This window comes from Bicyclus anynana, chromosome 14, assembly GCF_947172395.1.
Source record: "Bicyclus anynana chromosome 14, ilBicAnyn1.1, whole genome shotgun sequence".
In the NCBI taxonomy this organism is placed as follows: Eukaryota; Metazoa; Arthropoda; class Insecta; order Lepidoptera; family Nymphalidae; genus Bicyclus; species Bicyclus anynana.
Genome location: NC_069096.1, coordinates 13,861,816 through 13,875,219, shown reverse-complemented (window position 1 = coordinate 13,875,219; position 13,404 = coordinate 13,861,816). Strand labels below are relative to the sequence as shown.

The 13,404-nt window shown below is 34.2% G+C and overlaps 1 protein-coding gene across 1 annotated transcript; it reads right to left on the bottom strand.

Annotated features, from left to right (window-relative positions):
- Positions 1-2,223: 2,223 nt before the first annotated feature.
- Positions 2,224-12,846, bottom strand: LOC112048771 (probable serine hydrolase). The gene is made up of 2 exons (XM_024086419.2): positions 12,431-12,846; positions 2,224-6,683 (listed from the first exon to the last, which is right to left on the bottom strand). The coding sequence occupies exons 1-2, from the start codon at positions 12,465-12,467 to the stop codon at positions 5,776-5,778; spliced, it is 945 nt and encodes a 314-aa protein (XP_023942187.1). The 5' UTR covers positions 12,468-12,846; the 3' UTR covers positions 2,224-5,775.
- Positions 12,847-13,404: the final 558 nt, after the last annotated feature.

Below are 13,404 nucleotides of genomic sequence, written 5' to 3'. Positions count from 1 at the left end.
TGTCGTACCCACTTCTACTCCTAGTCTTTCCCGACTAGTTGCATTGGAATAGGAATATTGGTTTATTTTAAAAAGATATGGCAAATATTCTTTTTAAAAAAAAATTAGGATCAGTAGTCCATTTAACCAATAGGTAGATATAAATTACTGCCGACTTTTACCAATTGTTATAGTATCGAAATACTTATTCGTCATCGCCGGTAGCGTGATTACTTACTCAGGTAATGAAACTTGTGCACGCCCCTATCCATTCGTTAATAATGTACCTCAGTTTCTCGGTTAAAGGCACTGAAATCTCTGAACGTTACGTAATATAACAACAATACAAAAAAATAACTAAATAACAAATGTATATATAACAATAGCCTCGTGTAAGAAATGAAAATTTAAATGATGTAAGTACATAATAAAATGTGCATATAATGGTTACTTCATCATAAGAAAAATGGCCTAACTTATATTTTCATTTAAGTATTCCAAGCCAAGTTAGAACTTTCCCCCGATTTCATCATCACTAGATACCGGGCTAATTAAGGTAGTTTACTCTATGTAACTGTTATTAAAGACCATTTTCTTTAAATGGAAATTCGATTTTCTCGAAAAAACAAACAATCACCAACAAATGGCACTTTTTCGAAAGAAATCTTTCTATCACTGTCAATAAAAAATAATAAGTTGTTGTAAAGAATAAACCACTTTCAACTCTAAATTAAGGCAAACGTTAATCAAAAAAAAGTGTAAAAAACATTTACTCCGTCTAGGTTGCTACACAATTGATGAGATCCTTAATGATGATGCTTGGAGACCATTCGGTAAGCTTCTACCTCCACACAGGAAGTAAAACTGAAAGAAATTTTAATGGTGTTAGCAATTGTAAATTATTCAAATATTGTATGATTTCTTTTTTAGAAGAGAATAACTTATGCATGGGCTCTGTAAAGAAACGATACGAGCGATTCAATATTTGGTACTATGACGCGTGGCGTGGAGTTAGTCAGTCAGTTGACAAATGGGTCAGAATAGTAACATGTGATGTAAAATTAAGTCTTAGGGTCTTAGGTGCTTACTGGTGGATATCATACAGTAGGTAAATGACATTATGTCAATTGATTTGATGTTTATTTTAATAGGTTGATAATAAAGACCAAAATAGTGGTGGTAAACCAGCAGGTGATCCATTTCATACTCCGGCAAAGTTTACTTTATCTTTTGGCCATTCACTCACAGATAATAAATGAACTAATAAAATCTCTCTTGTTTCGAGAACTGTTAATTATTGGATAGAACTCAGCCGCATTTTATCTTATATATCGATTTTTAATATTTATTGCAATAAAGAGTCTCTATAAGAAAAAAAACGGGAACCTCTGATCGAGACCAATTGTTATTAAGTTAATTTTATATTGGAATTATGACTTAGGCCACTTCACTTTTGATAACTAGAAAAATAATGACATAACCCACACATTTTGTAGGTCAGCTATACTTGGGTATGAATTATAAATCTTTGAATAAATTATAATATTTCACTCTCGGTTTTATTCGATTACAGAAAGGCTAAGTTCAATAGAGTACCTACCTTTATTATTATTTAAATGGATTTTTGTTCAAAGAGTATTCAAATTCTATTACGTCAACGTGTAATGAACCTAATGATCCTCGATTTAAAGTCGTATTTACATCAACACTACAAGTTTATATCGTGCTTAAGTGTTGAAGACAATTTGCATTGGGTTAAATTTACTCTACTAAATAAAGTAGGTCAATAAATTCAATTAGACAGTCTTGTCAAGAATTCTGTTCCTATATAACTTGCAATTTTTTCAGAAAATAATTCATGTTTCCGCATTGACCTCTTGTAATAAAAGGACACATAATCATGTAGAAAAATTTCACTTAAAAACTGGCCAATACTTATACTGCTTTGACAGTTTTAGAATTATTGGTAAAGAAAATTATACATAAAGGCCTCTAAATCCATTATTCAATAAAATCCCTAATTCAGAGCAAATTCAACCTTAAGGATTGAGTTTAAGGTTGAATTTACAAATGCGACTACCTGAATTGAGCGCCAAGAAGTTGTGTTTGGCACTCATTGAGTGGGTTTTTTGGTCGCTGATTGTGCATCCACTTTTTAATAGGAGATCGATGTGTTTCAGATTTTAATATCGCCATTTTCAAAATATTTCTACCATTTTAAGGATGTTTTACAAAAAATCCAAGTTATTGACTAAACTAATATAATGTCTGTGTTTTTATCGATAAATTAAACTTACAACAGTTTTAATTAATCATTATTCATATATATTATAATAAAGTATTACAAAATTGTTCGTATGTCAAAATAAATTATACGTCAAGTCACTACTAAGCACAATTCTCCTCTCAAAATTAGGAGAAGTGATAAGCCATAGCCCACCACGCTAGCCAAGTGCGGATTGGTGGGCATCACAAATCACGAAAACATTATGGAGAATCCTCAGGTGTGAAGGTTTATTCACAATGTTTTCCTTCACTATTGAAGCAAATATTTAAACTCTCAAAACACGCATAACTTTGCAAACTTAAAATGCACGCCAAGGTTAGAACCTCGACCTTCAAATGCTTAAATTTTTATAAATTTAACTTAATCTTATAATATAACTAGCTGCTAAACCATTGAAAACCTCTATTACCCGTCAATACAAAATTATACCTAACGCTTTTCAAAAGCATATAAATTAAATTATTTATGTAAATGTTACAAAAATTAAAATTGCCTAAAGCTAGCCACCCACCATCCTATTAGCCCACTTGCCTGCAGCGCTGGCTTGACATCCGATAAAACTGATCGTGTGTTGGTCGCGATCTACATGATGTCATACGCATCGGATCGCCAATAGCGCTGCAGGCATGTGGGCTTTATTTATTCATTTACTTACGCTATACCTAGGAAGACATTACAATTGCCCAATTCGTCTTCCCAAGCTATATATTAATTACTAACACACTGGCAAAATTACTGGAGAGACACACAAAATTACAAACTACAACAAAAATAACACAAAATAGAATAAAGAAATAACTAATTAAAATATAAAACATTAATCAATAATAACAATTTAGAAGGTGGCGCCAGTGACAGAAAAATTGAGGAGTAGATAGAGTAGCTTGGTATGGACATGTAATGCGTAGAGAGGAAAGTCATATTACTAGAAAAATGTTGAATGTGCAAGTGGAAGGTCAAAAGAAGAGAGGAAGGCCAAAGAAGTGATGGTTGGATTGTGTGAAAGAGGACATGTGTATAAAAGGAGTGGATGATGAGTTGACGAGTAATAGAGACGAATGGAAAAGATTGACATATTTTTCCGACCCCACTTAAGTGGGATAAGGGTAAGGAGATGATGATGATGATGAACAATATAACAAAATAGGAAAATGAAATGCCCAAAAAACATACATACCTACTACGGTTTTCATAAGCATCGGTTATCGGGTGGTGGGTATTTAGCATTACCAGCGAAGCAGTCAACTTACCTATTAATTACTCAACTAGCGGAAAGAGTTAACAAATTAAAGTTACAGCTGCATTACGTCAATACGTGCTATTTAACATGGCTAATTAAAGCTATATGCATAATAGCTTTAAAGCATTAAAACCCTTATTGCAAACGCACACCTACTCGCGAAAAGAAATAGACAAAATGTCAACCAATGGCAGCGGAGAATTCCCAGTTCCATCTTTTTCGTCCCAACGTAGAACTCAATATTTCCGGTTGCACCCCTACTGGTTGACTTTTGTCTATTTCTCTTTACATGGTTTAGTCACGTGTTAGGTATGCTGTTGAGTCTGTAATGCCAGCCACACACGATCAAGTTAACCGTCCAGTTTGCAACGCAAATTGTTTCGCTATAATGTATTATTTACTGCTTACATCCACAAGAACGTTGTCGGTAAAGGACAACGGGCAAAATCTGAACCGATTTGTTAAAAATCGCGTACAACATGAATCCCATTTTTTATTATTTTATATAATTTATTTAATTTTTTACTATGGGAGTATTCATTTACAGGCCATTGCTAATAGAGATTGTGTTTTAATTTTATCATTCGAATCATTTCGGAATGAGTAATTTCAACCTTACAATTCTCCCTTGAAACTGAGTTATTTGAACGACATTAGCATTTGAAGTGGTAGGTTCGATTTTCTTATTATCCCTTATTAACGTAAACTAGAGTCCTTATTATATTAATTACACTCCAGCAAGCATGCATATATGCACGGCATGGGTATAGTTTTTGGTGCCTGTTGTCCTTCGATCGTGTGTTGCTGGCATTACTGACAAACTACTATTATTGAAATTGCTTCGCAACTCTTTGTCAGGTGTGCCACAGCCTTTATTTACCTATCCTTCGTACTAGTTGAGTTACTTATTTGTGCTCTCTTAGCTACATCACAATAAATATCACATTATTAGAGCCCCCGCAGACTACAGACTTTCGTGCGACAGTTTATTAATACCACAGAATAAAGATCATACAGAATGAGTCTTTACAAGCAGGATGGTAAAGCCGGTGAAACCCATAAAAACCCATCACGCGTCTTCTTGAAATATACCTACCTACATACCAACTTTTTTCATAATTTGTATTTCAAAATTTAACACTAACAACAATTACGTAAATTAATATAATAATCAATAATTACCAATAAAAAATACTCCATCTTATTACTTTAGTTTTTGTAAACAGTTTTTGAATATTTAAAATCATAAAACTTGAATAATATTGAAAATTACTGATGCGACGCTTAGTGTCGTACTGACTCGAGAATGTATTCGTTTTTGAATTTTGTATTTGGAGCGGCTACGTCACCGTCGTGTTCCGTACGCTCCATCTGCATATTATTGATTTATCTGTGATTAATACCTACATTATGAAAACCAAATAATATTATAATGAGTTGGTGTATAACGCTATAGGGATGATTCATACTTAAGGTAACGCTGCCAACTGTGAGAGAACATTACGAGATTATTATTACTTATCCATAAACATTTATTTCCGTTTTCGATCGAACTTATTGTTCGTTTTATACGCTTGCTATGCGAAGTTACTTATTCTCGGTGTTCTATTGTTACATTTTGTTACTGTTTTTTTTATTTTTAACCTTACAGGTCAACATTTACATATGAGCGTACTAAGCGAGCGGACGGATAATGCTTAAAGACATTATGTCCTATAGACAGCAAGTTGACTGAAACTATTTTGATTAACGATTAGCGGCTGACTTAAGTAAGTGTATTGTGTAAACCAATGTTTTTGCCATGCGACACTTTAAATTCATTCGTAAGTGTGCGTAAGTTTATCATACTCATGCTCAGACCAACTATTGTATAGGACCTGCCTCGCTCGATGTTTCTTTTCTGTCAAAGTATGTGATCAATGATCTAATGCGACTATAAAAGCTGTCTCTACAGAATCGATGTTAAATAGTTGTAATCGTGTTCGTTGGTTATAGAGCTCCGTTAAGATAAATTTTTGTGTAGTTGAATGGTGTAAAAAACGGATAAAAACTTACAGTTTAGTATAAGATATATACCAAATCTAAGCTCGTTTTCCTCAGAAAATGACAGACAATTTTGTTTGTGACTATGAGTGCGATACAGGTCCTTGTGATTGATGAGTCATGTGAAAATGCGTGGTACTTTTGATCCAGATTTCACTGCGACACTATTCAATAAAACTGTCAGACAGTCTGTCGTTTGTAGGAACCCTTACAACTATCTACTTATTTAATACAATTCTAAAAAGTCCTCGACTATGTTGACTATATTTTCAGGCGCATTCAACTGCACGTGATGGGTACCTTCGACTTCTATGTATTGGACTTTGGCTGTTTTTTTTAATTTCTCGACTACATCCAAATAATAGTCTAACCTCTCCCACTTTTGTCCCGGTATAGCCCTTATATTCAACACTTTGCAAGTAACCTTGCTCGCGTATTCCAGAGCAGTTTCTATTGACATCATCGCTAGGCCGGCAACTTTGAGCCTAGGATCCCTTTTGAAGTAGTAACCCCTTTTCTTCATATGCGCCGGGGCTGGGGCCATTCCCCTCTTCATTAGAACCTTACAATTCTCCCTTGAAACTGAGCCCTTGTACGCGTCACACACTATGTCAATCATTTCCTCGTAATCGTAGCAAGGTATTTTATCGTCCGATAAGTTCTCATATTCAAGATTCTTATCAATAATCGATGCGGTGTTCTTAACCATAGTCTCTGGCACTCTAACCGCCGGACTGGCGATATCTATGCAGATAATTCTGTCTACATCGTCAGGGAATGAGGCTGCGTACATGAAACTTAACGCTCCACCTAGCGAGTGTCCCATTAGAGATATTTTCTGCCACTTGAAATACTTCGCTATCCGCCTCAATAGGACAATACCATCCCAGAATATGTAATAAACCATACCTGGGGGATACGGCGATGATAGCCCATGGCCGGGTAAGTCTATACAGAGAACTGAAGTGTTTGCGGGTAGTAGAGGGATGAGGTTGTCCCAAGTGCCAGCATTGTCTTGCCAGCCGTGGATGGCTATTAGAGGCTGCTTGTTACGAAGACCCCACCATCGGCCGGAGACGTGACCCCATGGCACCGGTATCTCGATTTCTTCCACTTGAACACCGGCGGGCAAATCTGAAATGACACAATACAAGCTCAATTATTCTAAAACATGTTGAGAGTTTTTGGATTGGTTCCTAGATTTAACAGAATTTTTAAAGGGGTCTGAATTAAAAACAATACTCCATTTTTGTCTCGACGTCACACAAAACCCATTAAATTTAATTTGGATAGGTTAATTATTTAGGAAGGAAGGAAAAACAAGAATAATATAGTTAATGCAATTTCTCCTCTTTACCAAAAAGTTCGAGGTAAACTTGATTTTTTCCCTATTAATTAAAAGGCTATAATGTAAACGCATTTATAATTATTTTCATTACTAAATGGTGATTGTTATAATAGTAGACTCATTACGCTGCTCCGGTTGGTATGCTCATTATGATAATGCTTGACTGTGCAACTATCACTTTCACAATATGATAATGATCAAACACACTACCATACTCTATAAGGCATGGAGGTGTAGCACCACCATCTTCCCAACTCTGAGCTAAGAACTTCTTGTAAGAAAAACAGTATTATTGTTCCGACATGACCTGCTGATGTTCTTAAGTTTTCCTAAACCGAAGGTTACCTGGAAGAAATCGCTACTTAGCGATAAGGCCGCCTTTTGTGTGCTGATCTCTTCCTAATTTGTTTTTATTTCACTTGTATTTGTCTCTGTGGTGTAAGAATAAAGTATATCTATCTATCTATGATTTTATTTTTTTCCTTTACTATTATGAACCTATTATGAATTCTCAAGACGGCCTCGTTACCATTTTGATACTCTAATTACACTAATTGCTAACTTTGTTTTGCGTTGCTTGCGTTTACACCTCATGAAGGTTTTTTATTGTAATGATATATTAAAAATTAGGCCCTGATAGCTGAGTGGATATGACCTCGGCCTTCGATTCAGAGGGTTTAGGTTTGAATCCGGTCCGGGGAATGCACATGCATACATTTTTCTCTACTTTTCGAAGCGTTTGCGATCGTAGAAAAAGAATCGACGTGCCACTTGGCGTGACACTGAGTAGAGTAGTCTTTTAGAAGCCTTAATAGCTCAGTGGTAAAGGGGTCGGAGCCATCACCGAGAGATGGTGATTCGATCCCCACTCACTCATCACCATTGTCATACACAATTGGAGGGGAACGGAGATATTGGTCATAATTTTTTAAACATTCATAAAATAACAATATATCACAGGTTTTTGAGACCTTGACGAAATATTTTTAACTGTATTTTATTTTAAGCAATTTTTGAACAGGTATTTCGATTAACATATGAAAAACGACGTTTATTTTAAGCGTTCAATTTTCGGTGTGTGCTAAAGATATGGTGATAATGATTTGACGATAAGCGAAAAGCAATGTCATCCACATGTAGATAATTTTGTTCCTAAATATTGTAACTAGGTACATAATTATAATGTATTCGTATGTACATCTAGTTTGCACCTACACTACAAATGGTTTATACTTGTAGGTATATGTATTTGGCAGTGGAGAAGGACGGAATTTAGATGAAGATAAGCCGTCCCAAAGAAAACGAAATTCATTTAGCGTGATACAAACTCCAGTTTCTCATATAACATACTACATACAATACAACAATGAATAAATGAAATATACATGGATTTTAAAGGTAATCCGGAGGGAATCGGCATGAACACTTCGCCGCTGGCATCCAGTAACTAGTTCGCACTTAAACTACATTGTTAATTAATTCGAATAATAATGAATTTCAATCAAATACCTGCCTGTCTGGGTGTCGAAGTTTCTTACAATGCTTTGTTTTTAAATTAGTTTATAGTTTTTTTTTATACAATCTGTTTCTGAGGAATTTCGGGACGAAATTTCTCAGTGCCTGAAGGCAAAGGTCTTCGAACAGTGCATGTTGCCAGTGATTACTTATGATTCCGAGACTAAGTCGCTCTCTTTAACTATGGGCCTCATAAGTCACACAGCGGGCGATCGAATGAGCTATGCTCTGCGCATAGGCGTATATAGCGGGTGGGCCGGGTGAGCCGGGCTCACCCTAGAATGGTCCAGTGCCCACTCTAGAATTCTGGGCTACCGATTTAAAATTCTATGATGGACGCCAAAATACAAAATATACAAAGAAAAATCAACAAAATCAGACGACCCGTTTCAGTGGCCAGCGTCCACAGACATTGTAAACGACATTTCTCTAATGAGTGTCAACTCTGTTCAGCGGTATGTCAGGGGCCCCCCTTAAGGTGGGCCTGGGCCCACAATAGGAAATAATCCTAAATACGCCGATGTCTCTGCGTGATCGAATCAGAAACACCTCCGTAGTTCACCGAGCCGCGAAGCTGAAGTGGCAATGGGCGGGCACATAGTTTAAAGAGCTGTTGGACGTTAGGGTCCCAATGGCTGGACCAGCGATCCGCAATTATATTCTTAAACTGATCAGTAGGTGATATACAAATGTTAATGGAACATAATATGATGTTATCTTTTGCTTTTTAGTTTATTCGGTGCGTTTTGTGTTTTTGAAGTCGGTTGAATTTTGTTTCTGAAATTTTTTACAATAATTTTATTTATTAAAAAATGGTAACTCTGTAGCAAAAATTGATACCTCTTTTTAGTGCAAGTAAATTGTTATATTTTACAGAAAAACATACTGTTTACAGTATCTTTGTACTTCGGATACTGAAGTTTTTTTTAACTCAAAAGCGCAAAAGCACAAAACAGCTGATTGTGACATGTAGTCTGCGTGAATGTTTAAAAGGTCAAAAGTCATTGCACTAAACTAAACAATGATCGTTAACACGCCACACGTTCTCAGCACGATTCGAAATTCACTTTGATACTTAGCTATTAATGCATACTTGCTTAGATATACGATGAGATAAGTGTAAGGTCAATGTTATGACCTGTAAGGTAATCACTTTGCACGCTGTCGTAAACGTCATACTTTCAAACACTTCACACATTGTCAAGTGCAAAGATTTTATACTATTAGATATGTCAATAGCAAGTCCAAACTGAGTCGGACTAAAGCAGACTAAAGTGGCTAATTGTCTTAATTTCATTTAGTCACATTGTAAACAACGAAAGTTATTTAGACAAATTAAGTAGTCCAGTCAAATTAATCCTTAAAACTACTTGATTAAATTATTTCAAACGCTGTATCATGGAAATGGCAATACTTATGAAAAAAGTGTGGATACATTTTTTGTAGAGAATCAGATGATCTACAATTTTTGCTGTAAATCTCACCCTTTAGCTGAAAAATGCGAAAAACTTATTTTTGCAAACTTTCACCATGATTAAAATTTTTTGCACAAGGGGGATTGATGGGGACTTTTCACAATTCATTTATAATATACTATGCACAAAAATTAAGGGAGCAGAAAAAAAATCCAAATTTTTGGGGAATTTTCAACAGGCTGTAACTTATACAAAAATGGTCGTACAGCAAAAAAATAAAAAGCAAATTGTAGCTCTAAGTGTTTAGTTTTTGGATCTGAGTTTGAAAATTTTTTTTTGAAAATATTTTTCGAATAATCATAAGAAAACCACCGAAAAAAAAATTTCGAAATTTTTTTGGGTTTTTTTTTTAATCTACGGACGTGAAAAAAATTTTTTCGACTCAACCTCCATATGATCTTTTTCCATTCAAACATCGATATCTCAGTGAGAAATGCTCGTATCGAGATTTAAAAAAAACGAAATTAAATCTGAATAAACAAGCTATCCGGTCCATATGGAGGTTGAGTCGAAAAAGTTTTTTCCACGTCCGTAAATTAAAAAAAAAACCCAAAAAAATTTCGAAATTTTTTTTTCGGTGGTTTTCTTATGATTATTCGAAAAATATTTTCAAAAAAAAATTTTCAAACTCAGATCCAAAAACTAAACACTTAGAGCTACAATTTGCTTTTTATTTTTTTGCTGTACGACCATTTTTGTATAAGTTACAGCCTGTTGAAAATCCCCCAAAAATTTGGATTTTTTTTCTGCTCCCTTAATTTTTGTGCATAGTATAGTATTCTGAACATTCATAACAATTTTAGCTCTATGGGAATTATTGTGACATTCAAAGTCTTATTTGACTGGATTAAATAACTAAATATTGTTTAGTATGTTGAGTTGTACGCTCAGAAAGTGTAAAGAATTGTGCATGTGTTCGCTTGGTTGAGTAGCTAAATTGGGATTACTTTTTTGGGGTGATTTTGTAAAATGAAAATAACGAAATTGCCCGTATAGTGGTGCTTTCCTTCACTGGTCTAGGACACACTAAAAACAGAAAAATAAAATCTTTTTAACAAAAAAATTTAACTGACTTCTAAACTAAAAAGCAAAAAATAACATCGTATATGCTACATTTTCATCACTTTCAAGGTGGTGCTAACTCAAGCCGATTAAATCATAAAGTTATAGGATTTATAGACAGTTTCTTCCCTTGGTTCTTTCAGAAATGGCTTTAATTTTTCTTTTCAATATAATCAGAGAGATAACAAACCTCTCAATTATAAAGAAACTCTTTTGCAACTACATTAAAGAGTTATTTGTGTAATATAACAAAGCTTCGGCAGAGGATAGGTTAATAAGTAATTAGCAGACCCCAACAACTTTGTTGATGAATCTTATTATTTTTTGTATTAGTCCCATTTTTGTTGATGTTTTTCTATTATTCATAGACTTCCTCAATAAAAAAACTATCCAAAAAATTATTATTCAAACCAGTAGTTTGTGAGATTATCAAGTTCAGCCAAATAAACAAATAACTAACTCATCAGCTTTATAATATTAGTAACATAAATATTTTTTTATAATCCAAAAGTAACTGTCATAAATGTTTAAATTAATTGTGACCATTTTTGGTTCACATAATCTGATATTTCAAGGGGCTCTTACTTGGACAAATATGGATACAAAAATCATTCTAAATAAAGGTGTATATAATAAGCAATCATAAATATTAAAATGCATATAGGTACAAAACAAAACTAATAAATTATTTAAATAAACATTAGTAAAAGGGAGTTTTAACAATAGGAATTAAAACTATAAGGAAATAAAAAGAACAACACTGCATATATGCATGCAAACAGGTTTGTGTGGTTAGAGTAAGGGAAAAGGTAAAAATTTACAGAAAAAATGGGAAACAGTACAAAAAAGGGAAATAGTATTTTATTAAATGAACTTTTTTCTATTTTAAACATGTAAAACCATGGGTATCTCTTTAGTAATAAAATAAAGTGACAATATTGATCATAATAAATTCATCTTGGGTTTACCAAGAGTTGGATACAGGGCATCCTTGAAATGGCACATCAGGAAGTTTCTCTCATATTAACCGCTTTAGTCCTTAAGTTATGCAACAGGTGGACTGGATGGTTTTTAATTTCTTGTTGTGGTAAAAAAAAAACCTTACCTGAGTTTGTTGTGGGCTCTAGTCGGACATTGCTTAAGAAACCTCCTTACTTTAATGTTAAGTTTTCGACTTTGATTATTACCATTAAATCATGACATAACTTGACGTTTCAAAAGTGCTTGTAAACTAAGCATAATTAAAATAAATTAATTTTTGTTTTGATTTAATAAGAGCATTGAAAAAAATAAATGTCTTAAGAAAGAGGGACACTCAACAAAAGTGATAACTTTAATGCTGCTGTATGTGAGAGAATAGAAAGCCAGAGTGGAGCCGTAACGCGTTACGTTACGAACCTGTTATCTCTTATGTGATCAATTCAAAAATAGTTTAAATAAAATACTTAAAGAAATTGTAAGAAAATAAAATAATAATTTACCTTCTCTATGATTTCCATTCATTTTTATTTCAGCCATCCTATGGTTTATTAGCTACAGTGCCAGATTCAAGTATTTATTTTAACCACAACCTATACGGAAGTGAAAAATTACCTTTGAAACTTACAACTTAGGCATTCGAATTCGAAATTCGAATGAAGTTGAAATCGCGCACAAATAATTACGTCAATGGAAAAGCAACTTGAATCAATGTAGTGATTTAAAATGAATACGACTGCGCGATCGTCCGCGGAACTTAACGTACCACAATAAACTGAATGTTTTATAATAGCGTCTATTTTTATTGCATTTGTAAAGTTGATTTTCTACTGATGAATAAACCACTCAGATTTTCACGTTTTCACTGCAGTCCACAGACAGCTGCAGTCAGCCGTCAGAGTCACGTCAGAGTCAGACTAGAAAAGTGAAAACTCAAGTCTCAAACGAATTACGAATACGAAAATGACATTCTGCTGACATAACACAGACGGATTTATAGCAACAGCTGACACTTGACACCACAGATTAATAGATATTAAGTATCTTGACACACTGACAGTCTTCGGTCGTCATCGCTGCAATAATTTGACATTTTATTTGTACATCACTTTGACAACTTCCTGACAAATATAATCTATGGCAATTCCAATCTTTGAAATGACCATAAACCTATGGTTAGAACCATAGATACCTCAGATGAAATACATAAGGACTTGTGTCGAACCCAAATTCGACTTTTCTGTTGTTTTTGGAGGGGACGAGGTAACACAGTCACACATCGAAAATATTTTATACATCAACAAATTATTAATTGAATTAACTCCAGACCTTCATAAAATTGTAGTGATTTTAAATACCTTATGGAAACACTAACAAACGCACTAGCCGTCTCTACGGTTTTCGAAAGTTTTCCTCAATTTCTGCAGGATGCCATCATCAGATCCTGGCATAAATAAATGGGACCAGGGACTCAGGA